Raw genomic sequence first — 27,641 nt, forward strand, 5'->3', positions numbered from 1 at the left:
TTGAAAAGATGCACATTAAGGGCCAGTCTGTTTAATAAGAGAGATCCTCTCAATGATTAGATCATACTACTCCTTCAATTCTTTTATGAAATACAATGTGTTTCAGTAGATTTCAGAAAAGGAAAAAAAAAAATTGGGTAGTGAAAGCAGGTTTTTTTTCTAGCCTTCTGCTCTAACCAAAGGATATGGAAAAAAAACTAGAGAGTCTAACACTATGTTTAAGCTATTGAATTTGGCTACAGTATTTGTAAATGAAGAGAGAGAACAAGTATTGAATGATACAGCGGAATTGATAGCACTTGTGTCAAAGATCCAGACCCTGATCTTGCAAAAAGTTAGGCACATTAAAAAACTTTGAGTTCAAACACGTGACAAAAGACTTTGCACTGTGACTTACATGTGTAACCATTGGTGGGTATTGTCAAAGGGCCCCCTCTCTGCCAGTCTACAGAAGGCATGGGTTCTTATCCCTATGCCAGTTGTAGCTGCTTGTTTTCATTCTGGCAGTCTCTTCAATTCAGTCCTGGTGTGGCAGCCAAGATGATGGCATAAATGCTAACTTAAATTGGACTGCTCATTTGCTTAAAGTTAAGAAAATCCAGGACTGAGGTTTCATTTGGAAAAGCAATTGCAGTTTGCAGTAGCAATATAACAATACATAGCAATAGCTTATGCTTACACATGTGAATTAAGATTTCAAAAGACCCTAAATTACTAAACTGCAAAATATATTTCTATAATTCAGTTTGCTCAAATAGGAAAGATGAGACATGAAAAAGAGTACTTTATGAAACTGAAATTGCCCATGGAATAGAAGTTACAATTAGGCTGGAAACTGTCCAGCAGATCAGCACTGATGTGTCTTATAAAAAGCTTTGGACTCTTTCATGAGGACCTTTGTTTTACATTTCCCACATACGCTATCACCTCCAACAGCAAAGTAACTCTTCCCCTTCCCAAACCTCTTCTGGGGTACTGGCTCACAAAAAGAAATGCACTGAAGCAACGACCTGGGATTTTCTGTAGAAATGTCACTCAAGAAAACCTGTGCCCGGATTAAGACCCACAGGAGCTTGCAATCAAACCGGGACCTAACCAAGCTGCTGGCAAACAGAATCTTGCTGGATATTGGACTAACCTGTTTTTCACCACTTGGTTTTCTGTAATTCAGAAGCAGCTCCACAGCCCCCACCACTTCCTTCCGTATTGCGTACAGCAGGGCATCCCCAACGTACACACTGTGGCTCAGCAGCAACTCCATGATCTCCAGGTTTTCATTCTCTATGGCTATTAAAAGGGCGCTGCGTCCAAGAGGATCCATACAGTTGATGTTGATGTTGTAGTAGATTTCAGCCTCTTGGAGGGCATGTTTCACGCTGGCATAGTCCCCCTTCTCTACAGCACTGAGGTAGGCCTTCTCTTCCACGGAGAGCTCTGCCTCTGCCCGCACAATCTGCAGTGGGATCCGATCTCGGTAGGGCGAGTAGTTTACTTTTTTGTAGTATAGCTGGGCCATTGTTCATAGTGACTGTGCAGCCTGTTAGAAGGGAAGAAGACAGACACTTAGTGCTGGCAATAACAGCAATTACTTGATTCCATTCCAGTGCCGCTAAAATTGCTGAAAATCCTTAGCAGGGAAGCTGATTTCCTGTACAATAAGTTTCACGTTCCCCAATGATCAGCATATTAGGGGCTATGTGGAAGACTAGAGGTTACAGTCTCATATTCAGCCGGACAATGCACAGGATAACACTGGTTGTACCCCACGCCAGTGCTCTTCTCTTCATCTGATCACCAGCCCCAGCTGCTGTTAATGGACGATCCATCAAATGTGTGAATAAATAGATTTCTCACCTCTGCTCTGTTTTCAGTCAGTGTTTTTCCTATCCCTTTATAATAGCTGGGCCAGACCTTCAGCTACTATAAGCAACTCTGCTCCACTGAAGCAAAGGAGCTATGTCAGCTTCCACCATTCTGTCATATTTAATGATATTTCTTGCATTATTCTTGCTCCTACCCCCTCCCCCTTCCTTTGAAGTAGGGCTTATGTTTCCTTCATATTTATTTTTTGACCTGGTCATGGTTTTATTTTAAAAACTTAGCGCTATTTTAATTTTTAAATGCTTCACTCTCCGTGTTTTATAAACAGGTCCCAAAGATAGGCCATGTGGAACACATCACTCCAGCTCTCCAGAGCTCACTGTGCTCCTGCAGCCTAGAGAAATCCTTCCCTTGAATGAGCACGGCATATCGAACTTTAGGTCTGCCTCCTTGCTGGAAGAGTCTGATGAGGAATCAAGATCATACCACCGGGCATGGTGGCCCACAGGATGAAGGGTGCTACTGTGGGGGTAGAAGGGTTTTCAAATATTTAGTGGTGGGTGTTCCTACCACTTCAGAGCCAGTGAGGCTCACTGGGTCAGTACCATGGGGTCTTTTCAGTCAAAATACCTGTTAGATCATTTTCTCCAGCTATTTGCCCAAACCAAATTGCAGCATATTATCTAGGGCAGGGGTGGGCAAAATGCGGCCCAGGGGCTGGGTGCAGCTCGCCAGGCCATTCTATCCGGCCCGCGGGGCCCCTAAAAATGTAGAAAATTAATATTTATCTGCCCCTGGCTGCCTGTCATGCGGCCCTCGATGGCTTGCCAAAATTCAGTAATTGCCCACCCCGATCTAGGGGGTTATCTCTGTCCACCATCTAGCAGGTAGGAAGCTGAGGGGACAGAAGGAACAGGAGGTTTCTCAGGGTTTTCACAGAGAACTGGGAGTCAACAATTCCAGGTTCTGTTTTTTGCTGCACTATACATTTTTCTCACGCACAATTCAACACCTCTTTTGTACTTTTAAAAATGGTTCAAGCCCTCCCTACTATGCCAAATTGTACATAGGTACGACAGGATAGCTCTTGCCTAAAAAAGTAGTCTGTCTGGCTTGAATTCTGGCAATGGTATTGTATGTGATAGATGTTAAATGATGAGATTCAAATTTCAAGAGGAGGGTGTTAAAGCTTAGCAACCAAATAAGAATCCAACCTGTTTGGAAGGTGGAATCATTCAATGCACTCACTTGTTTCATCCGAAACAGGGGACGTATGACTCGCTGAGAGACCGTGGGCAAAGCAGCCAAGGCAGCATGATGCCATGCACATGCACCCGTTTGTTTGTTGTTGTGATGCACTGCTATAAGTGCAATAAATTCATCCTGAGCCCAAGGGGGATATTCTTCACTATTTTCGCATGATGTGCACCTAGTGTAAATATATTTCCTGCAACTCTCCCAGTTTGAATTGTGCAGCCAGCCACTCTGCTTTAAAATGTAATGTTGCAGTTTCCTCTTGTACAGAATAGCGCTGTACAGGGATAGCGCTGGTCCCTACAGCCCACTATGGGGCAAGTAAGTATGTTTAATAGTTTAGCAGCTGGCTGAGGTCCTGCCTTTGATCTGGTGCCTGAAGCCCGGTGTGTTCAGAGTAGCATACTCTGAGTTCTGTTCCTGCTGAGGCCATGAAGTGGTGGGTGACTGTGGCATGCAGCAAAGTGACATCTGCACATTTCTGAGGAGGCCACAGGTTTATTATAATGGATCTGGCACATCTGAAAGTGCTCTGCATATCCCCTGTTAGCCATGACTACAGGAGAAGGCTCATTTGTTAGTTTGCAAGGATCACAACTCCACGCACATCTGTTTGACTCTGAAGGTGTGTGTGTGTGTGTGTGTGTGTGTGTTAGGCACTATCTGAGAAAGAAATGAAGCCTTGCATATGACCTTTAAGTGCTCTGGCTTGGTTTTTTACTCTAAAATAAGAGTTGTCTTCATCTTGCTTTCCATCGTGTCTCTGGGATTTGCATGCTTAAGTGCTGTGATTTAAACAGGTGTGCGACTGCACTAGGATGGCTGCTGGTGAGTAATGGTGCCAGGCTGAGTTGGTCATTTCTGAGTCCTTCTTTCTGCTACAGCAACAAGTTGAGTCCTGTCTTGATGCAGCAAAACTTTTTAACTAGGCCTGGATGTCTGAGCCTCCTGAGGGCTTTGTCTGTCAGTAAGGCTTGGGCTCCTAAGTGCCTAAATCACTTTTGAAATTTGGATTAAGGTTCCTAAGTCTCTCAGGGGAAAATGTTAGTCCCCAACCATAGAGTAAGGGTGATGAGCAAGAGGCACAAAGCCCGAGCACTGTCCAATGGCAGCATGGCGGTAACAGAGCTGGAAGTTACCTGACTCTCCCGTTGTCCCTGCCTGCCCCCGCACCATGCACCACTGCTGTGTGTGACGTAAGAGTACCGGACAGAGGTTCACTGCTGCAAGGCAGCTTGGAGATGTCACCTTTTTTGCTGCTGAAAATAGGTATGTTTAGTCTCTTGACACATGTGTCAGTAGCTCCCCACACCCCCAGGTCTAAGGGTACCATCCTGGCAAGAAAGGGTGAGCTTATGGCACAAGGACTCTAGGGGATTGCAAAGCAGTAAGTCTCATTCCACTGACAACCTGAAAAGACTTCCATGCCCCCTTGGGCCACTTGCGTCTCCTATTGTGAGCAAGGAGGGGCTGAAAAGTCCCTCAGGAATGTGAGGGTGATGCACAGGACCCCAAGCATAGGGGATATTTCATTCTCATGGGGCAAATGACAAGGAAATGGAGGTCCAGTGAACTGTGCAATCCAAATAGTTTCCTCAGTGGAAATCTCAGACTGGGGGTTTTATTTGTCATTTGAGATAATTTGGACCTCAGCTGCCCAAGTCTCTGCTCCTGCTTCTGTTAGAATTCATTGCATGTTTATATAACGAGCAGCTCAAATTCAGGTCGAAGTCACAGCCTTTTAGAAGTCAGTGGATTGACACAAGGTGTCAGGCCAGAATCCAGGCTACTGTTCCAGTAGTTTTTTTGTAGGGGGATAAAAGCCCACAGTTCACCCTCGCTTCTCGAAGCCAGCTATACCCCCAGCTCCCAATATGGCCGAAGGCCTCAATCCAGCAGAGCATGTGCTTAATTTTCAAGCATAAGAGAAGTCTCCATATTTCAGAATAGGGAAAATTCGTCAAATGAATTATTTGCTCTGAATTATTCAATCAGCTCTATTAAATACATTGTCACTTGTACAGCTGCTTCCTCCTCCAACAAACAGTTGCCAGGGGTTGAAAATGATAGCAGGCAATGTCCAAGCTATTATATTTCCCACTGAGCTTTTCTGACCATAAAGGAAATGGTTGTTAACTCTCGTTTGGCTGGTCAGATTTAATGCCAGAGTGGGCGAGTCTGGGAGCATGCACAGAAATTCTAATCCCATTATGGTTTTCCTGTAAAATCTGGAAGTGAAGCCAGACTTTAGTAAAAATCAAGCATATTCTACTTAGATGCCTATCAGATTACTGGAAGTACTACTTTACAGTGTATCGCTCACTTCCAACTGACCTCCTGTGAGCAGCATCAAGTAGATAAAGAAACAATGAATGCTAATCGACACATTTGCATTGACAAATGCCACTTATTCTGGAGAGATCCTTTCTCCTCTTTAACATTTTAGAAAGACGAAAAATATCGATGAAATCAAGCTAGGAAAAGTTCCAGGCAATTCCCACAGACCTCAAAGAGCAGCAACAGCAAACATAAGCAGCTGCTTTTGCACAGTCGCTTTAATATACTGGAATCTGTGCAAAAAGCTTGAAAAATACACATTTTCCATTTGACTTCTTTCTACAGGGCAAAGTTTCCTGCTATCTGCGTTAAATATTTGGGGCTATAGAAAATTGTTCTGGACTAGGAGCACTGGATTCAAGAGGCAGCAAGGACTACAAACGCTTTGTTGTGTGACAATGATATTAATCTGACAAAATATGAAGACAGGCAAAATAACAGAAGGACATCATATGGTGACATAGCTTATTATTCACCTTTGACCCTGTCACCTGTCTCATGCTCAGTATTTCCTCCCACCACATTAGCTTCTGCCATTCCAAATCTTCAGGCAGCTTCAGACTATCATCATTTATGTTTAAGCTGTCTGCCAAGGAAAGTGGAACTTTATCCCTTTGAAAGCAGCCATGAAAACCTTGAAAAAATAACATGAAACAGCTTTTCTATACCACTAGCGCTGCAAAGTCAGGTGATATAACAAATCAAAAATGTTTAGTTTTCCAGGCCTGCAGTTTTTATACATTTCATGACATATGCAAAACCCCACCAGCACCATTCTGAACCCTACTAACAAGATGCACCAGATGAGCAGAAGTTGGCTCTCTCTCTAAGGGCTTGGGGGGGTGGGAATTAAACTTCTTTCAATACAGCATCACATTTTTTATCATGCTTTTTTTCCCCCCTCTTCTGCAAGGATGAACTTTTACAAGCATCAGGGAAAATGTGAGTGTAAGGAGAAGCCATGGAAGAGAGCATCAAATTAGATGTGATAAGAGGCAACCATGGGAATGGCCAATTGGGAAGCTTGAGTGAAATGCTGGAAGTATTGGGCATGCAGGAAGAAATGAGAGCAGGGAAATATTATTAATAATCACAACCTTCTCTCTCTACAGTTTGGTCGAAAGATGTTATTAATGAGTATGGGCAGGCAGCTGTCCATCATGCAACCTGCTTTCTGCTTCTGGGAGGATCTTGGAAGCTTCCACTCGATTTTCACAAGGGAATTTCTTGTGAGGTGTTTTTTTATATCAGCATATTTTGTAGTCTATGCTCCAGTGTGCTGCACTCCTAAAGTTCTCACCAAATAAAAACAACTGAAATAGAAAAAGTTGGTATCGGTTTCTTTCCTATGTTCCCCATAAAATATGGCAGCATAGGTGACTGGTTTATTCTTTCTCACCCAATTTGCTTGCTGATTTATAAGTAGGCAGGTGGCATCAATCAGCAGTCAGGGCCAATCCGCAATGGAAATGGAATACATATGCCTATATATGTAGTTTACTTTCAGGAACCGGTTGCTCACAGCTGATGTGAACATCTGCCTCTGATGGAAACAGGAATCAAGCACTTGAGAGCTACCCTTCCTGACTGATGGGTTTCAGTGTTAGCAGCCAAAACAGTCAACAAAATACCCATCTGCCACTTTGCAAATACCACATCTACTTGTTCCTCCTACTGTAGGTTCATACTTGAAGACACTGAAAAGACTGTGTGGCTTGAAACATGACCACATTTGATGTCACTTCATTCCCTCTTCAGAAAGCTATTTTTTTCTCTTGGGTGTATCAGTGAAGATACAGTTCTTACTTGCCATTTTCATTCTTGAAGTGGGCGCTTTTGAAAATACAGCTCATAACTTATAGACTGAACTAACTCATTTGTAAATTTTAAAGTCCATGTACTCAATAATATTGATCATTTTCAAAAGGTTAGAAACCTGGTTTCTTAAATAGTCTATAAGGGCCACTTAGGTAAATAATAATACATTTACTTAATAGACCGACTGACTGAATCTGTGACTGGATTCTTCTAGTCCTATTTACTAACTGTGCATTAGTTCCTATTTACTAACTGTGTCTGGCTGAACAAGTGCCACCAGGAGTTGTATTTTACTTCTTTTCTAACCTTCTGCAATTATTTTTCTTTTTCAAAGGGACACTGTGCTCTTAGTAAATCATTTTTTTCATGGGGTTCAGTGGGAAGTGGACCAGATCCTAAATCTCCAGCAATTTTGTGAAGTCTCCGTATCATGGCCACCAGCTTTCTGATCAGTAGCAGAGACTTCTCTGACAATTTGTAAAAGTGGAGAGAGCTCCTGGTGAATAAGTGCATGTCCTCAGAAGTTTTGGGAAAAGGTACGCTTTTTTTATAACCTCTACAACAAAATATCTTCCTTTTGCAAAGGGAATGTCACATTCTCAAGAAGTTTAAACCCAAAACTAGGTTTGGTAAACTAGAATAGTCCTTTGTCATGACTGCATTCCTAAAATTGCAGTAGTATGCTAGGACACAAGAACAAGAGAAGTTACTACTGGGCACGTCTATATGTGCACTTTAATGCGCATTAGCCTATTTTAATGCACATTAAAGCATCACAAAAAACTGTGCATTTTTGCAAATGCACATTAAAATAGGCTAACATGCCTTTTTCCAGTACCTCACAATGGAGGTACTAAATTTAATGCGCATTAGCAAAAGCGCCTTAATGAACATGTAGATTCAATTACACTGAAACTGACTAGTCAATTTCATTGTCCAAATTCCATAATATAAAGAACCAAACTGAATTAGGGATTGGGGTTTAATTAGCTTCCTAAAAGTTCTTAATCATTCCAGGTGCCGTTAATAATAAGTAGGTCATTAGGGTGTTGCATATGATTTTTTTTTTTAATTTTGCAGAGGCTGTTCAAAAAATGACACCATACAAGCAAGAAAAATGTAATAAGACCCCCAACTTCAAGGTCCAAACTGACCAAAGCCAGAAATTCCCCTCTCTGTCAGGAACTCAGAATGTCACAAGTTTAAGATTCAAGTTTCACTCTGAATTTCCTGTCTTAAACAACATCATTTTGAAGTTATATTTACATATTAATAGGTCAAAAGCCTAGTTATATTTACATATAAATAGGTCAAAATAGGTCAAAAGAAAGGCCAAATTTTGATATTGTTCTTTTCCTTGTATAGTCATTACAAACAGCAAAACTTTGTGGTTTTCCTTGTTTTCTTTTTAATAAAAGATATAATGCACTTGGTGCTTGTGGAGATCTCACTGGACTGTAGAAAAGTACCTGTTCTTTTGCCTGTGATGATTAGTCTTGGGTAACAACTAGGATTGGCAATGAAGTTGCAGTCCCTCCCTGTCTTAGACTATGGTGCTGGTGTGGTTGCAGAACCCATACTGAATGAAATAAAATAGAATTAGACCCAATTCTGCAGGCTGATCTGCACAGGCAGCAGACATCTGTGTCTGTGCTGTGTATCTCCACCTCCCCCTACCCTGGTGTTTCAAGCAGCTGAAAGGTTGTGTCCAAATATATCTCATTGTAGCATGTGACTATGAGCCCTGGTTATCTGAGATCATCCTCTGGGGGAGAGGTCAGTTTCCAAAGAGGTGACATTTTCACCTTGTAGGAAGAATGGTGCGCAGCACTCGCCGCTTGGCCCAAGTGAACGTTACCAGGTTGAAGCTCCCATCCAGTCTCCAGGGGCATTCCCACAGCAAGCCCTCCCCTGCCCAGATCCTACCCTGTTCCACTCTCTGTAAGCCCCTCTCTCACACTCAGCATGGAGGTAGCTCGGCACTTTTACAAATCATAACTCCTTGAACGAACAGGAGGAGGGTGTTTTTGTTCCTCTGTGGCACAAGAATGTCTCATAAAACATTTTCCCTGAGGACCCTGCAGCGGTCAGGTTGCTGCCGTTTCATAAATCGCATAGTATTTTGTCCTTCAAGGTCTGGTGCTGGTGAAGACAATTTATCTGCCAGAAAAAAAGGGCTCTTTCTCTCTTCCCTGATGTCTCCTGTTGCTGCCTTTTCCTCTCTGGTGGCTCCCTCTGCTCTGTCCCCTGTGGCCTGCAAACACTGATTGTGTCTTTTTAACAGCCTAGATGATAACTTATATCAAATATTTTACCTCAGTGGGAATTTCAAAGGTGGGGGTTGTTTTTTTTAGTTTACTCCTTATTTACAAGTTGGCTTCATGTGGAAGGGAAACATCTTAATTAACAAAGTAATTGTTTGAAGGCACCGGGGAGTGGAGAACTCCTAGTGTGGGATTAATAAGCAGCTCAGTGTTCGGAGAGGGAATGTCCTGAGAGAAAGGGAGAATGATTCACGCTAGCTGGAGAGTGTCACATTTGTTTTCTAGATGTTTATCTGCTAACGGAGACTAGAGCAATTTCATCTAATATCCCAAGCCACACAACCGTAATAAATGTACACATGGTAAGACAGAGTAGCTCCTCCAGCAGCCAGTGGCTTCCAACAGCTTGGGAACGAAGAGGGGAGTATTATCCAGTGGTTAGAAGGCAGGATTTGAGGATATCTGATCCCAGGTTTGAGTCCAAGATTTTCTACTAAGCTGATGCGGGCAAGGTCCTCAACCTCTCCGAGCCTTTCTTTTATTCAGCTTGCACACAAGGTCACAACAGATGGGGAGGAGGGGGGGTGGTAAGAGAGAAGTAATGGACTTGCTGGGGTCATGCTGTTTCAGCTCCATAATGTTAGGATGGCTTAAGATAAGATGCTTCAAACCCAGGAGCAGGCAATTATTTCGAGCTGAGGGCCAATCATTCTCCCTTTCTCTCAGGACATTCCCTCTCCGAACACTGAGCTGCTTATTAATCCCACACTAGGAGTTCTCCACTCCCCGGTGCCTTCAAACAATTACTTTGTTAATTAAGATGTTTCCCTTCCACATGAAGCCAACTTGTAAATAAGGAGTTACTGAATTTTGGCAAGCCATCGAGGGCTGCATGACAGGTAGCCAGGGGCAGATAAATATTAATTTTCTAAATATTTTAGGGGCTCCACAGGCTGGATAGAATGGCCTGATGGGCTGCATCTGGCCCGCAGGCTGCATTTTGGCCACCCTTGTTCTGAGTAGACTTGCCAGATGGACAAGGAGCTGGCCTACACAGAATGGCAACACCAAACTGACCACTGACTTCTTGCACATTTTTCTGCTTAAGCATCCTGGGTGGAATTAAATGATGTTAGGGTGAAACATCCAACTGAAGACATCTCTCTAAATCCTAGAAGCTGTAGGGGGAGAAAGGCACAGGACGGATCAGCCTGGATATGTCTTGTTTAAATGATCTTCTCCTTGGCAACTACTCTCGGGTACTGTGAGAGACAGGACACTGGGCTAATGGACCTGTGATCTGACCCAGTGAGGCATTTCTTACATCCACATGAATATTTTTACTGAGTGAAGACAGGGCAGTGATTTCCTTCTTCTCGGTCCCTTCTGACTCATTCTTAATCAAGTTCCTTTCTAAATTGGAAATATATATTGTTAAAAAAATCCTACTGTTTCAAAAAACACCATGTGAATTCACTGTGCTAATGAATGATTATCCTGGTATGCTCCCCAGGAGGACATGCCTTTTCTTACTGAGTAGTTAAGATGGAAGCCACTGGACACTGCCATCCCTTAACATTTATTCAGGCATTAAATTTAACTAATGAGCAAGCATGAGAGGGACTAATGTTGTTACATAGCTACATTGTGTTATTCAAACCGGTCCCTAGAATTACACATCTAGATAGCTAGAGGAAGTTCTTGTTAGGTGTCTAAAGGGGTGTGAACAAGAGCTACAGTGACCATTATGGACTCAAATTCTGTGCTGAGCAGGTCATGGACAGGTGTTTCCTATCTGGCAACTGTCAGTCCTCCTGGATCATGGTGTATGCATGAGGCCCACCCAGGCCTTTGATGCATATGCCTAGGCAGGAATTTTTGGAGGAGTGGAGGCTGCCCATCCTCCCTTTAGTGCACTGGGACTGAATCCAAAGACCAGAATGAGTCCAGATGTTTGGTGCCTCCATGGCTGTAGCTGCATAAGTGTTTAGGAATCAAACCCAGGTCTCTTGTGTGGTAGACAAGGCGTAACGGGGAACCCTAGTCCTGTTACTAAGAGACAAGGTGGTCCCTTTAAATCCAGAACCTTCCAGTCATGGCGGGATGGTCAAGTAGAGGTGAAGGCTGAAGCCCTGCCAGCCGGGCAGGTGACAGGAAGAGGAAGGCCAGGACCCTACACATGGCAGGTGTAGAAGGCCAGAGGGGCAGCAGGGAGGGGGACTACCAATGACCATGGTGCTGCGGCCGCAGTCTGTCAGAAGACTACACCATGCTGTGAGCCCTTCTCACGATCATCTAAAGTAAGCAGGCATGTTGCCTCTCTTGTTTCTGTATTATCATTTTTCCATTATATGGCTTTAGAAGCTTATGTTTTGTGTTGAATGTTAAGACCAGTGGTTTGGGTGAGGCTATTTGGGGACGGAGGAGGCCTCAGTGGGGGCCCACTGCAGTGTGGGGACTCCAGCACCAGAGAGGGCTCAGTATTTGGGGGTGAGCAGACCCCCAGAGCCACAGAGGGCGCAGGAGCTTGAGTGAGGTTTTTTTTGAGAGCTAGAGCCTGGGAGTGGGGGGTTTTTGACTGACAGGCCTAGCTAGAGAGAGACAGGGTAGGCCCACAGTGGCCGAGACCCCAACATAAAGAGGAATTTACAAATATCATCTTCGAGGCTTGGGCTGCGGCATAGGGGAGGAACGGAGCCACAGATAGCGCCCCCTGGCGTTGGGGCATACAATGGACAGCCTCCCGCTTAATTAACAACAATTAATTAACAGCAAGGCGAGAAGGCGGGCGGTTGGCCCATAACAGGTGAGCGGGGTCACCAGTAGACGGACCCCGACCAGGCCCCCTGGTTACACAAGGATTCTACCACTGAACCACAGGCAACTCTGGCGTTTCCTGTATGGGCTCCACATTAACTAAAGGATCTAGCCTTGCAGATGAGACACTTCTCTCAGTATAGTCCTGCTTAGTACAGTCTTTCTTGCCTGATCCCTTTAATCTGCATACATTAATCTGATGCCCTATCCATATTCTGGGGTTAGCACTGTTGTAACAATGCTGATAGTATGACTTTCATCCAGTAATTCTAGTAAGTCCCTCTGATACTAATGCAGAGTGTCTACATTAGTGCCTTGCTATGGTGTGCTTGCTTTGATGCAGTTATGCCATTTCAGAATTTCCTAGTCAATGCCAACCTTTAAATACATGCCAGAGGAGTGGATTTAAACCAGAGCCAACTGGACCTTGTTGGCATAACTGTTCAGCAGTAGGTTTTGCAAGCAAACATCACCTCTGTCCCAATCAAGGCGAAAACAACTGTCAGAACTGATACTGGACTTGCCTACATGTTATTAGATAACAATCCAGTCTCTCAATGTGCACATGGTTAGTGCGTGGATTCCATAAAAGTATTGCAACCTCCTATCTGCCTGACATCCTTGAATTGGCTGGGTCTGTCCTGAAAGCAACACCTTGTGTTTAAAAGAAAATGGATTTCCTGTTTCCACTATCTGTTCCACCCCCCAGGGATTTGAAACCCCAAGTGCAGCATTTGTTTTGGCGTAAAAGGAACCTCCTTTCTCCTTTTCTGGCACATTTCTAAACAGCTGGATTAAAATGAGTGAGCTGGATTCAAATGAGTGCGAGTGGGGAGAGAAGCACAGCACAGTAGAGGCAAAGGGAATCATTCTTTCACTTAAAGACCAGTACTGAGGATGAAGACAACTGTACCAAAGGGAAGGCATGATCCACAGCAGTGGCACTGCTCTGAGTGGGTGGAACTTGCTATGTACCAGCTAGTAATACAAATATTGCCCTCAATGCCAGAACAACGTGCAACCCCAAAATGAACGGCAGGTGCAAACCTGACCCCTTGTACATCTCCCAGCCCCTGTAATTGGGGTCCCCTGGAGAGGTAGGCAAAGGCACATCTGCAGTTCATGGGGAGTGAGATAATGCACCCTTGGGGACCTGGAACCAAGGAAGTGTTGCAGCATGCAAAACATGACCTCTGTCCGCCACCAGAACATACTCAAGGAATGGGCCAGAACTCAGCTGCCCCATGGGTGAGACTCAAGGACTTCCATAGAGAGTTTAAGGAGGGAGACCAGGGTGACTCAGAGAACAGTGTTTTACGAGGAGCAGATATGTGAGGGTAGGGGCAGCTGGCACAGCCTACGGGTGGCAGAGAGGGGAAGTGTGAGACATGAGCAAATAGAGGAGACGAGGGGATATCTCAGGAAGCGCAGACAAGCTCTGTAAACACCTCGGTACTTCCCAGGGTTCAGCTGATGTAGAGCACTAGTAAAATGCCATTCTGCCATCTTCATCCCCTCCAGGGGTCTGCCTGGCACCCTTTCACTCAGTCACAGAGGAGGGATGGTGGAATGAGAGGGCAGGAGGGACTGAATTGTGCTGTCATCTCCAGGGACAATCCCTGCAGACCAGAGGGAGACAGACTGCTGGGGTGGGAGGGGAGCTTGTCATGGTGCTGCCTGGGCTCTCACCACTCTGTGAGAAGGAGCAGGCCCTTCTTCCCCTGCCTCCCCCATCTCCCCTCGCCGCCTCCTCGTAGGCTTTGTGCAGGAAGCTCTGCATGGGGCTCACCATGCTCACCAGCTTGCAGACCTACCACAACTACTGGTCCAGCCCCTGGTGTGGGGCAGTGGCTACACATCTGTCCAGGGAAGTCTTTGGAGGCTGCTTCCTGTATAGACACTCAAGGGTCAGGCTAGAGCTGACGTGAAGCTCTGCTGCTTACTGCTCAGCAGATGGTACCTGGACAGATACCAGGTAAGTGATGCCTTTATATCCTGTGCCAGAAAAATTCCACAGACAACAAATAGGAGATTTAGTTCCCAAGATGTCAGCCTGCCTGCCTGCCTGTTAATCCATCACCCTCCCTCCCCGCCCACCATTGTCACATGTTGATGTTCCTCTCACCATAGTGTCCAGGCACCTTCAATGAGAGGCTTATTCCAAAAGACATTTGTTCACATCAAAAGTCTCTCTGAACTACTAAAAATGATCACCAGGTCAGGTGAGTCACTAGGGATGTGGCTACTTTTAAAGCAAAGCGTTTACAGGCAGTTAATGTCCTACTTATCTCCACGCAGCCATCAAACAGGAGTGAATCTAAAAACAGCAGCTCAGGAAAGAATACCTGTTCTTGCATCTTCTCAAATAGAGACAGAACGTGAAGCTCATTATGTCTGCCCCATGTCAACACAGCATCCCTGCTCCTTTGAGATACGATATCTCTGCCTTTTGCAGAGAGTAATAACAGAGAAGAGATGTCAGTTGAACTGAGAAGTGCTGTCAAGCAACAGCCCCATTGTCTTATCTGCTAATGTAGCATTAATGTGGCATGGCATCATTATAATCTCTTATTTTTCAGGCCTGCATTCTCCAGGCCTGTTGGTTGTAATCTTCAGCCAGGGAGATTTTTTTTCATCCTTGTTCCCCCCTCTCCTGCCTGAAAATAGTAGTAATCATTTCTTTAATCAACGAGATACCCATTGAACATCGTCTCTCACAGAGCTGATGGCTCTATGCACTGTCTCTGCCTAGCTGAAAGGGTAAGCAAACTGCCCAGTCGCTTACAGAAAATAATGGTTTACAGTACAGAGACCAACATGTCACATTATTACCAGGATAAGGCAGTGTAGGACAGCATCACACAACAAACACTGCTAAAATCATCTGCCCTTTCCTTCTAGGCATAATTATGAGCAGGATACTATTTGGGTACAAGCTGCCATTGCTTTTGCTGGATTTATGTTGCTTTGCATCACCTGAAGATCTCAGTATATCTAAATATGTAAGCATTATCTAATCTAGCTAGTTAGATGCCTTAGCAGCATCTGTGATCTGAGTATCTCCAGCACTTTGTAAAGTCTCATGGTTACAATCCAGCAGCAACATAGCAGTTCTCTGGTTTATTTTTTCCCCCTCTCTTTCTAATTTTGCCCTTAAAGCAGATCACAGGTTGTTGGAGAAAGAAAGAAACAAAATCCTGAGTCCAGATAGCACACTGCAATCATGTGTTCTGCTTTCAAAGAAAAGTATTTTAGAAGAGAGCTGTTCTGCTTCGTCTCCCTCTGAATGTGATGAGGAATAGCAGCCAGGAATCCTGGTTCGCTAAGACAGTTTCCCCCATGGTGGCAAACACTGAGGCTAGGGTCACAAGTTACACATAAACCAACGTAAGTGATTGGGAACTGGTTCAAATCTGTGAGAGAACAAAAGTTCAGTGCACATAAACTGCTTTCAGAATGACTACAACTGGTTTAAGATACACCTAGATGGATGTAGTATCAGACTTAAACTGATTTAGGTTAACCTGGTTTACTGAACTTCTGTCCCAGATCCCCCCTACATTCAAGTTAACTCACAGCCCCCCAGCATCCCAGGATAGTTCGCACCTCTCCTGCAACCCTTCTTCCCTCCCCCACCACGGTGGCCAGGCTAGCCTTGGCCCTAGCTGTCTGCTCCAGCTGAGCAGGCAGATGTGCTTTAGCATCCCCCCTGGCTTTTAGCTTGGGCCATTGCAGGCATGTGGCTGCCTTTCTGGAATCAAAAATGAATGTCTGTTCACTTGCTTATTGGTTCAATCTCTGCAGGTTACGCTAACCTCTGAAGATTGAAATCAATTCCGCCTCAGGCATTTTGACTGTCTATACTTAGCCTGAGAGACCAGGATCCAAATGACACCAATGTGCATCATTTCAGAACATGAGGGCATGGTGCACAGTTCCTAGGCCCCTGGCATAGCCATATATACATCTTTGTGCAGCAAGCCCCACACATGACATAGGATGTGGTTTGCATTCCAAAACCCTTTGCACTGCGCTGTACAACTGTGATGATGACACAAGGGTCAACTTACGGTTGTTTTGTTTTTGCCATTCTGCTCAGTCCCTGCACCCAGCTGGTGGATTATGGAAATAGGAGAACATTCAGACTTGCTTGCTTTGAAATCACAACTGACAGCAACACTCAAAATCCAAATCAGGATGCAAATTCTGAATGCCCTAAATTTCTGGGGTATTTGGATCAATCCCCACCTCACCCTGATCTAACTTCATCTCAGGAACAAACCCAATAGGCTTTGCAACTTGGAGTGACTATAGGGCTGAAAAAGAGGAACACAATTTTGGAAAGCAATGGGATCTGCTGAACACACACTTCTGTACTGATAGAGATATGGCATTTTAGATTTCAATGGCTCCACAATGAACATTTACTTTACTCTGTTGTAAGTTGTATGGCTTTTTGTAAATCAGACCTGGTCTGAAGAATTTTCACTGCAGCTTCTCTTAAGCAAAGCTCTCGACAAAATGACTGCCTTGATTACTCAGGCTAGGGGGCCATTTTTAAGGAAAAAATGAAAAGATTGCACAAAAGGGAAAAAAAGATCAGGGAAGAGAAAAGAACTGTTGAAGAGAAAATGGGGCTTTTTTCCCCTGACACTGTTAAACAAACAGCATAACACATGAAGATAGCACAGGAAAGAAGGCGTCAGCCTGAAATTGGAAAGCATGATAAAGCTGTAATCAGAAAGTGTTGTAAATTGTTGTATTTTTAAAGATTCACAGAAAAGCTGGGGGAGATGAAGACACATCCGTTTATAATAGGAAAATGCTGTTCTCAAAGGAATGAAACGTGAATTTAAAAGACATAAATAAAAGCTACACAGGCATAAATCATCAAGGAAAAGGAGTTACATTGTAATACTGCTTGTAAATAAAGAAATGGATAGGACATGGGGATTTGCTTTTATTAATGCCCTAGTAAGGTTCTTGAATAATATATGTAGCACAAAACTTGTTCTATTCAGCTAGTAAACAGTCATAGACTATGAAGTCAGAGATTTGGGTCAGAGATTTGCAGGAGTAACCACATTATTTCCTGATATTTTTACATAGTGAGATTGTGCCCTTTGACAGCTACTAATGGGCATGTGAAGACAAAACAGGGGCCCTAAATTGAAGCAGTGGGTTTTAAAAACATCACTTCAATTTAGGGCTGATTAAAGCCCCATGTTGTGCACACACCCCACTGACTTACCTGCCTCTCCAGTAGGGGGGGGAGGGTGAGCTGCCAGCAGGTGGAACAGTCCCTGGGCTGCAGGAGGCGGGGAGGTTGGTGCTTCCCTCCACGGCAGTGGCTGCCCTCCCTCCCCCTCCACTAAGGTGGCACATGCCTGTAGGCATCCGGCTCAGGTGGTCCCGGGGGGCACAGCAGCCGCAGAGGGAAGAACCAGGCCCCTGTGCAGCTTAGGCAGGAAAGCAGACTCTGGCGGGGAGATCGGGCTCGCCACTTTTCTTGAGAGGAGCCTGCTTTCCCGGCTGCTGTCAGGCTGCCTGAAGGGCTGCACGGAGCCCAGTGCTTCTCCCCGCAGCTGTAGGGATAACAAACTAAAACTCCTGCACCACAAGTCATTTAAAGCGCATTACGCCGCTGAATTTCCCACAGCGGCTGGAATTAATGAGCAATACGCCACCAAGGCATGCTAATACCAATACCATTAAAGCAGTGCAAAAGCATTTAGCCCGCTTTAAAGTGTCATGTGCACACGCCTCTCATTTCATCTATGCACCTTATTTGGCTTTTCAACCACAGATCTATAAGGCCTTTGCAAAAGACAGAATTTATCAGTCTCCCTATTATGTAGATGGATAAAAATGCAGTGCAGGTAGATGGAAGTGACCTGTCCCTGGCCTTTCCTGATGATCAAAGGCAGGTAACCCTGTCCCACATATAATAATATAAGGGTTCTGGTGTGTCGAGTAAGACAAAACTCATGACAGGGTAGTTTGGAGTCAGAATTCCTCTAGGCAAACCTGATCAAGAAGGATATAGTGTGCTCTTCCCAGGCCCCATACTAAGCTAGCTTTTGTTCAGAAAGGTTCCATTGAAATGTGTACCTTTTTTTCCCATTTTCACAAGATTCTTGCCTTTAGCTTATGATTTCTGTTGTTGTCCTCTCTGGTGCTTTTTTTCCTGGAGATGCTTTAAAACTAGATATTAAATTTTCTTTCATTTTCTTTTGGGATGTCACTTTGGATCTCGCTTGCGTTGTTTGAGTTAAGCTTTTGTTGCTTTTAATAGGCAGCACAGCTCCACTTTCAAGAGAACTCTTGAGCTAGGTTCATCATAGTTTTTCTTCAAAAGAGCCTTGTTTTATACATTCTGGTTCAGATTCAGCAGTAGTAGAATAGCCTGGACTTTATTTTCAAATAAACGTACGTTCTTCAAGTGGCAAGGATATGTCTATGCAAAGCAAAAGTAAAAACACCAGCAAGACTTGGCACAATTTCATTGCTCTGTTTAAGGCAGAAATTTATAAGCTCTGTGTTTCCCTAAACCTTTTGCCTCCAAATCCCTGCACCTGCTAATTTGTTAATTCTGTTTTCAGTTAGTTTAGGTTTGTGTATTCGTAATTATGCTAATGAGGAATAAACTATTTCAAATACAGTATTAACATTTTTGAAAGCTGAAAAAAACACCTTTCACGAGGACTTCATGGGTAGTCTGTCTTCAGGGTAGAATTCAGAGCCCACTTCAAAGATTAATTCTCCTCCTCCTGATGCCCTACAGACTACCAGGTCAGCTCTGAAGTGCCCTTGTTCTACCTCTTCTACCTGCTGTCTGGGGAGAGGAGACTCTTGCAAGTTAATAAGCTTCCTTTCTCAGGTAGCAAACAGTCTTAACTCCTCTTCAGTTCATGGGCACTTAGCACTTCCCTAGGGGCTTAGTGAGCCCTACATGACTAGGCATATTGCTCATCATCAGCCATCCTCTTAGCTTGCTGAGTCTTTCCAAGGCTGACCATGATGCTTTCTTCTGCCTCCTCCAGTGCTGTTTGCCTCTCTCTCTCTCTCTCTCTCTCTCTCTCTCTCTCTCTCTCTCTCTCTCTATCTATATATATATATCCATTCACTCTTTCAGGGATTTGAAGATTGTTCAAAGATTCACCCTCAAACACCCCAGGACCCTGATTCCTCATAGCTTTGCACATCCTGAATCCTCCATTTGCCCTCACAATAGTAAGAACCTCTCCCTACCCCACATCTTGCAAAATGCAACACATTGGAGAATTGAGCCCTGATTTTTGGTCCATCTGAGCTGTGGGCAAAAGGACATGAGGGCAAGAGAATGATCACGAACCACCTTTGTACTCTTGCAATTCGCGTGATTGTTAGTGACCAGTTTAGCTGCTGGCATAAAGCAGAGCAGCCTGAATCCAGCTCTAACCAACACTCACAGGTAATGTCTTTATTGGGTCTGGCAGCCAACTGAGAATCACTGAAGTGTCATTAGGACTCCATCCATCCCAATGTGGTTATATCTTAGACACACAGGCTAAGTACAAAGAGTCAAAAAGCCTGAGGGTGAATTGATTCAATCTTTGCAGGTTAGTTTAAGCTGTGTAGATTGAACTGATAAGCAAGTGAACAAACATTCATTTTTTTATTCCGGAAAGGCAGCCACATGCCTTGAATCTGGAGGGGATCGGGGACAGAAGTTCAATAAAACGATTTAATCTAAATCCATTAAGTCTGGTACTACATCCATCCGGATTTATCATCAACTGGTTTCGGCCATTTTGAAAGTTGTTTATGCACACTGAACTTCTGGGCTAAGTACAGACAGTCAAAAAGGCCAAGGGTGAATCAATTCAATCTCCACAGGTTAGTCTAAACTGCTTAGATTGAACCAAAAAGCACATGAACAGACATTCGCTTTTCAGTCTGGAAATGCAGCCGCATGCCCACAGTGGCTCAGGCCAGAAGCTGGGGTAGGGGGTGTGCTAGAGCACACTAGGCCTGTGCGAAGCAGCTAGGCATTTGCTTTGGATTTGGATTCGGTGGATGCAGGGTACAGTGATTCAATTCAGTGATTCGAATCACTGTCCTGAATTGACTTGGCCGAATCTGATTTGGAGATTCTGCCACCGCCAAATCAGCTGAATCTCCGAATCAAACAGGCCCCGTCCCCTGCCTGTTCTCCAGGCCCCATCAATAGCTGTCCCACCTGGCCCCAGCCTCCTGGCTCTTTAAAAAAAAAGCCCGGTACTCACCGGCTGCTGCCAGGCAGGGGACAGAAAACCCCACTGCCCCTACTGCCCTGCGCTGCATGGGGGGCTCTTCCACAAGTGCCCAGAAGCTCTGGCAGCTGCTACAGCATCTGGTGAGTGCAGAGCTTTTTTTTTTTTAAAAGAACTGGGACAGTGGGCAGGGGATGGGGGCTCATGGCAGAGCCCCCCACACAGCTCAGGGCAGTGGGGATCGCCCCCCCTACCTGGCAGCAGCTGGTGAGTGTGGGTTTTTTTCTTTCCTTTTCTTTTTTTAATTTAAGAACTGGGAGCTATGGCCATGGCGGGTGGGGGGCCGGGAGGGGCACTCAGTGGGGCTGGGGGAGCAGGCAGGGGATGGGGCCTAACAGAGGTCCTCCTACAGTCCCCTCCCCCCTTCTCAAGCCTCCCCTCCCTCGCCCCCTACTTACCAGCTCCAAGTCCAGCTCTAGCTCCCTGCTGTAGCAGGTGGGGACTGCCCAAATCGGCAATGCTCTCCAAATCTTTGCTGAATTGACTAGAGAGCTTCGAATCGATTCAGACCTTTTTATTGCTCCTCTGATTCGATTCAAATTCAGCCACCAAATCAGGCCATATCATCTCCGAATCTAATCAGCACCCAAAACTTCACACAGCCCTAGAGCACACCTCCATGCTTGGCTGAAGCAGACAGCTTGGACCAAAGCTAGCCCACCCACCCTGAGAGAGGGGGTTTGCCGGGAGGTGTAAAGCATCCTGGGATACTGGAGAACTGTGAATTAACTTGAATCTTGAATCTGGTACAGAAGTTCAACAGACTGCTTTAACCTAAATCAGTTAAGTCTGATACTACATCCATCCAACTTTATCTTAATCTAGCTTTGGCCATTTTGAAAGCAGTTTATGTGCACTGAACTTCTGTTGTGTTACAGATTTGAACCAGTTTCTGATCACTTATACTGGGTTATGTGTAACTTCTATCCCTAGCCCTGTTAAGTTACATATTTGAACCAGTTTTTGATCCCTTATACCAGTTTGTGTATTATTTCTGTCCCTAGCCACAGCCTCTGACCATGGAGACAGAGCCTGTATGTCAAGATCTAGTCTATGCAGCTTCTATAAGCCCGCCTGTCCCTGTGCACTTACAGTTTTAATGCACTGTTCTTGTTTTCCCTGAGCACTGCTTTGAAGAGCTGGTTTATGTTTCCTTGGCTTTTACAGAAAATGTAGGTCAGAGTCATGTCAGACATTCTTCAAAACTGTGATTTATTGCACATGAAAGGAATAGTGAGCACTGAACCTGCAAAGGAGGAATGTGACTAATTGCCTAATTTACCCAAACAAACATCTACCTGCTGAAAGCCTTTGTTCCTGGCTTGTTTTTGTCTCTGGCTGTCTATCTGTACTCTTTCAGCAGCACTTGTCTTTCCTGGGAATCTGCACAGAACTATTATAATCAGGAATAGAAAAAACCCTAAGAGATCATCCATTTCAGCTCCCTGCCAAGACAGGATTGTTCCTTACAGTACAGCTGGCTAATAAAATACTGATTTCTGTCAACTGAGCAGACTGTCTACCAGTGCTCAGTGACCCTGAAACACATGAGCCTTTAGGTTTGGGCAAACCATACTATATAGCTGGCTTGTCCAACATATAGCCCACGGGCCGCCATGCGGCCCGCCAAGCCATTTTCTGAGGCCCGAGGTGCTGCGACAGGAAACAAAAGTAAACACTGTTTACTTTCATTCTTACCCCTTGTCCCTCCCCCAGCCCCTCAGCAGGTGACCAACGAACACGAACTACAAGGCAGTTGGCTGCCTGGTGACTGCTGACCCTCTCCCCGGGGGGAGCAGGGCCCCTCTCTCTCAGCTTCCCTGACCACAGCTATGGAGGCTGGGACAGGTAAGCGCGCATCAGGCGGGTCCCAGGGCCCGGGCTGAGGCACCCCCCCCAACCCCTCTGCACCCATCATGTGGCTCCATTAAGCCCCATGCCAGGGGTGGTCCGCACTGCATTGGCGGGGCAGGGGCGGCGAGGGTCAGGGTGGTGTGGTCCAGTGTGGGGATGAGCACACAAGCATGAAACATGGCTGCCCGGCTGTCAGCAGGGCCGTGTCCCTGGGTGAGATGCTGAGGAATCCGCATGGGGGTGCCACATGCATGCGTGCGCTCGTGAGGAGGAAGCACAAGGTCACACTCGCACCTTCCTCCTCCTCCTCCTCCATGGGAGCCAGGGGCGAGGAGGGAGGTGGGCTGCGCGCGCGGGGCCGTCTGTGAAGACTGGGCTCCTCATCCCCGATGGAGCCAGGCAGCATCCTGAGGTGCTGCTTCTCCTCCTCCTCCTCACTGCTGCTGCTGCTGAAGGCCAACAGCCAACTGCTTCTCCACGGCTTCCTCTACCTGGTGCTGTACACCCAGGTGTCCCAGGCCAAGCCTGCATTATGCTTCTTTCATTCATTGAGAAGTGAGTAGAAGCGAAAGTGGTTATTTTAGTCAAGTGTTTGGTATTATTTCATTGTTGCTTTTATATTGTTTTTATTTTGGATTTTAAACCACATTTCCAGACCCATTTCATTGTCACTTCCTGCAACTTCATTGGTGTCAAAGGTCACGTGACATCACTTCCTGATGTGATACCGCTTCCTGTGAGGTCTTTGAATATGGCTCGCCGGCCCACTGGGTGATAAAAAGTTCTTGATTTGGCCCCACATTCAAAAAGGTTGGACACCCCTGCTGTATAGCTATGGCTGAGTTTGACCGAAAGGGGCTGTGTGAATCATCCTACCCCTTGGGGAAAGCACCAGGAAATATTTCAGCTTATCCTGGACTGCCCCCTGCTCACAAGGTACTTACTTTGCACAACCATTAGGATAGTGCAAGTGACAGTGATGTCAGTTCTTGTGTATTTGCTGTGAATCTAACAACATTTGGTGTTTCTCTTCAAGCCCCAGCTCCTGGACTCAAATAATTATAATCCTAGTCAAAAGAAAGCTATCTTTCTAGTTGTCAAGACAAGGTGGACGTTGTGACTCGAGGCAACTACAGTGGCTCAGAAACCAAATGGCAAATAAAAAGAACCTCCAATTCTTTTCTTTAAAAACATGATTTTTGAGCAAATTCAAGATCTCAGGGAGGTTGATTTGTGACTGAACCCTGGGAGCTGGCAATGCTGGCTGTGCTTCATGTGGATATGCCAGACTCATCCAGCAACCTGTGCCACCACCACCTTTGAGCAGTCCCTGGGAACGGAGGAAGCCTTTGTGGCCTGGCCCTGCATAAGCCACACAAGGAGGAGCACAGCTTCTTAGGTGCATTCCCTGCACCTGCATGTGCAGCCAATTTGTCTAACTACTTCATATACATGTCATTGCTGGGCCTGCCAGTGAGTTATATTGCCCTCATGTCATTACAGATTTTTTACTGGGGCATTTTTTTCTTACATCTGCTTGATACTTTACACCTCGTTTACATGTTTCAAGAGAGAACCCACTCAATTTATTAAGAGAAAACAGATGTCAATTTTATACCACCTTTGCCAGGGATTAAGTACATTTATAGACATGCCTGACAAAATCAAAAGGACCAGCGGTGACTCTCACTTCAAGAGTCCTTTAAATCAACCACAAGCAACACGGGTAACTCCAGTGAGAGAACGCTAGTCACCTAATCTGCCTCATCTGACCAAACCTGTGTCTGCAGAAACACAGACAACTTGGACATGACTCGCTGGGGTCTATTCCCACATTTCTCTCCTTTTCTATGATGACATCATACAATATATTGGATCATTCTCCGTATTAAAGGCCTGGTCCTACAGATGCTTCTACCATGGCCCTGGTCTTTGTAGATGTCCTGAACACTCTATCTTTAACACAACATAATAATCCCACAGTGAACCCATGTGATGGGAAGCACTATGACTCCCATCTTCCTGACTGTGGCAAAGTAAGGTACAAACAGATTAAATGACTTGACCAAGGTTGGCCAGGAAGTTGGTAAAGAAGCAGAGAATTCTTCACCGCTTCTCCCAAGATCCAGGTGAACCTTAACCATTGAACCATCCTTATTCTCTTGGACACGTGAACCGCATCTGTGAAACAGCAGAAGACAGTAAAGCTGTATAGCTTCCCTAGTGAAGTTTTCATTTGCCCAGTGCTCATAAATATCTGGTTAATATGCACTAATAGCATGTCTCTGAAGACACTATATTTTTTCTCATATCACTTTTCACATGAAATATAAATGTCTAGCTATTTATGGTTGTGATGTAACCCTCAAAACTGTCATAAATTCATTTCAGCAAGTCCAATGCAATGAGGCTAATTTAGCTATCAACATTGTTAACTATTCAATTCCTCAAGCACAAAAGAAGGCAGATGGTCACAGATTAGCACTGTTTCTTCTAGACAACTTCTCATTTTTGTGCCATGATGGGTGAAGATAGAAGTTACATTTGCTGTGCAGTCGGCCCCTTGAAGGTGCTCTATAGCTATGCCCTGACAAAAGTGCATGGCTGCAAAGTACTTTAAAAGTGCCCAGTTGCTTGACAAATTAACTCTCTTTACATGAGGTTTCAAATGAAAATGCTGTGAAGCAAAGCACCTGCATTAACTTCTGTCTTATTGGGCCTGGGCTGTGTTAGCTCAGCTCTGCCCCTAGTGCTGTCTGCACAATGGGAAGGGGGAGAAGGGAGGAGAGGGATCTCCGGGTGTGGTTTGCCCAGACTGCATTGGACAGGGGGGAGTGTATTGCAACTCCTCTGCCTCAGGGAAGCTCCAATCCACCTGTTCCTACTCCAGCGCAGGCTGGGCAAACCCCAGCCTGAACTCCCTCCCCTCTCTTCTCCCCCCTCCCATCATGCAGACAGCATCAGAGCTGGGAAGGGAGGCAGGGCTAGGGGAGAGAAGCTGCAGACATGCCGCTCCTTAGATGGATTAGCTCCAAAATGGAGCTCTGTCCTCCACCCTCCCAACACAACACAACAGTGAACATCTTTTAGGTCAGGAGGGTCAGTGTAACTGATAGTGCCTTCTGTGAAGCACCATGAGTTAGACCATGGAGCTGCACGTCTGTCAGTGCCCAATGCTTGCAAGCCCAAGGTGAGCCCTGAGAGGACACACCTTTACAAAATGTCAGAAGCCACATAAGCTGCTGTGAGTGGCATTTTATTTTAGCAACTTGCTTGGTCAGCTCTCATTCCATAGGTGGCTGCAGGAAGAGTACTAGCTCCTTTTATTTTCTGTCTGGCCCCTGTACTGGACTCTTGGCTGATACACATCTTGCTGAGAACACAGTGTTCAAAGCCTTATTCCTAGATCTGGAAGTTGTTTCTATACATGCAACTTCTAATTTAGAAGCCTTAATATCCGGCTCAGATTTCAGCAATCAGGTTTCAGCAAACCTGTTTACTGCTTAGGAGGTCACACAAAGAATTGTAGGATCATAGGGCTGCAGTAGGGCTCCTAGTCCAGCCCCCTACAAAAGGCAGGATCTTTCCCAACTAAACCACCCCAGCAAAGTGTCTGCCTAACCTACTTTTGAAAGTTTCCAAGGATGGAGATTCCACAACTTCTCTAGGCAACTTGTTCCAGTGCTTGACCACCCTCAGAGTCAGAAAGTTCCTCCTAATCTCCAAACAAAATTTCCCCTGTTGCAGCTTGAGGACCCTGCTCCTAGTACTTTTCCCTGTGGCCACAGAAAAAAACCCATCTCCATCTTCTCTATAATTGCCCTTCAGGTATTTGAAGACTGTTATCAAATCCCCCTTCAGTCTTCTCTTCTCCAGGCTAAATAAGGCTAGTTCTTTCAGCCATTCTTCATAAGTCTTGTCTCCCCGGCCCCTGGGCATTTTTGTTGCTCTGCGCGAAACTCTTTCCAAACTGTCTACATCCTTTGGATACTGTCTTTGGTTTACTGCACAGTGAAAAGCAACAAGACAGCTGAATCTCTGACTGATGACTACTTTTGCTTATTTTGTTTGTCTCAGAACTGATGCCCAGGAAACAGCTGCAGTCCCCACTATCATTTTTGCTCCAGTGCTGGCTTTTTGTCACTAAAACTCCATGTGACCTAGGTGGCCTCACTCCTGATATCTACTGGTGGGAGGGGAGAATCCGATGAAACTGTTCGTTGCAAATTAAATTATTTGAAATTCTAGAAAAAGCAACAGACAGGTGCTCCTGGCTCTTCAAAGGGAGTTTTCTCATTGGCTTCAATGCAAACAGCATTTAGCCTCAATGGTTTTTGTCAAGGGCAAGGCTGTGCTCTAGTGCAGTGGTTTGCAACCTTTTTTATACTGCAGACCGGGACGGGGCACACAGAGCCGGCTGCCTCCCTCCCGAGGCTGCCCCACCATCCAGCTTTAACCCCGCACATGACTGCTGGCGGTGGAAGCTGCTTGTCCAGGCGGATAGATGGGGGTCTGAGTGGGGGACTCGTGCCATGACCCAGCAGCCAACCCTTTGTGGCCCAGTACCAGCCCAGCCCAGTGGTTGGGAACCTCTGCTCTAGTGGAAAGGGCTTTGAATTGGAACCAAGGAGGTGAAGGGGTTGCTCCTGGCTCTGCCACAGTGAACAAGTCAATTGCTCTGTGCCTCTGTTTCCTCCCTGAACGTTGGCTATTTCATGGTTTGGATTTTGTCATGTCCTATAGGTATGTGCAGCACTCAGCACAAGGGAGCCATGCTGGAAGAAGTTGTGCTTTAAAGATGCACCATCTCCTTTTCAGTGCACATCTTTCTTTGGAGATACCAGCAGCACTATCCTCCTGACACTTCCAGGTGATTAAATCCTTTGAGACTAAACCCAGTTCAGATTCACGGAAGTTTAGGGCTGAAAGGGACCTTGTGAGGTCCAGCCCCCCTGCTCTGGGGAGGAAGGACTACAGGGGTCAAATAACCCCACCAAGGTGTGCATCTAGTTTATATGTGTGCAAGTACTGGAAAGGATACCGGAGAGGATATACATTTTTTTCCCTTGTGAACTCATTCTCATCGTGATTAAAACTCATTGTGATTTTCATGAAAAATGCCCATGGACAATAGAATTTTAGCAGCAATTCTCATCTCAACATTGCATTATGCATCTAATTA

The 27,641-nt window shown here is 45.3% G+C and overlaps 1 protein-coding gene across 3 annotated transcripts in view; it reads right to left on the reverse strand.

The window, feature by feature from the left end:
- Positions 1-27,641, reverse strand: part of TRPC5 (transient receptor potential cation channel subfamily C member 5) — a 168,393-nt gene that overhangs the window by 112,553 nt on the left and 28,199 nt on the right. For all 3 annotated transcript variants that reach the window (XM_090060210.1, XM_090060209.1, XM_090060211.1), the window contains exon 2: positions 1,139-1,537. In XM_090060210.1, the coding sequence (XP_089916336.1) occupies positions 1,139-1,516 (378 nt within the window). In that variant the 5' untranslated portion in view covers positions 1,517-1,537. The remainder of the gene's footprint in view (positions 1-1,138; positions 1,538-27,641) is intronic.

Source organism: Crocodylus siamensis, chromosome 8 (assembly GCF_052110815.1).
Source record: "Crocodylus siamensis isolate JL-2025a chromosome 8, ASM5211081v1, whole genome shotgun sequence".
In the NCBI taxonomy this organism is placed as follows: Eukaryota; Metazoa; Chordata; order Crocodylia; family Crocodylidae; genus Crocodylus; species Crocodylus siamensis.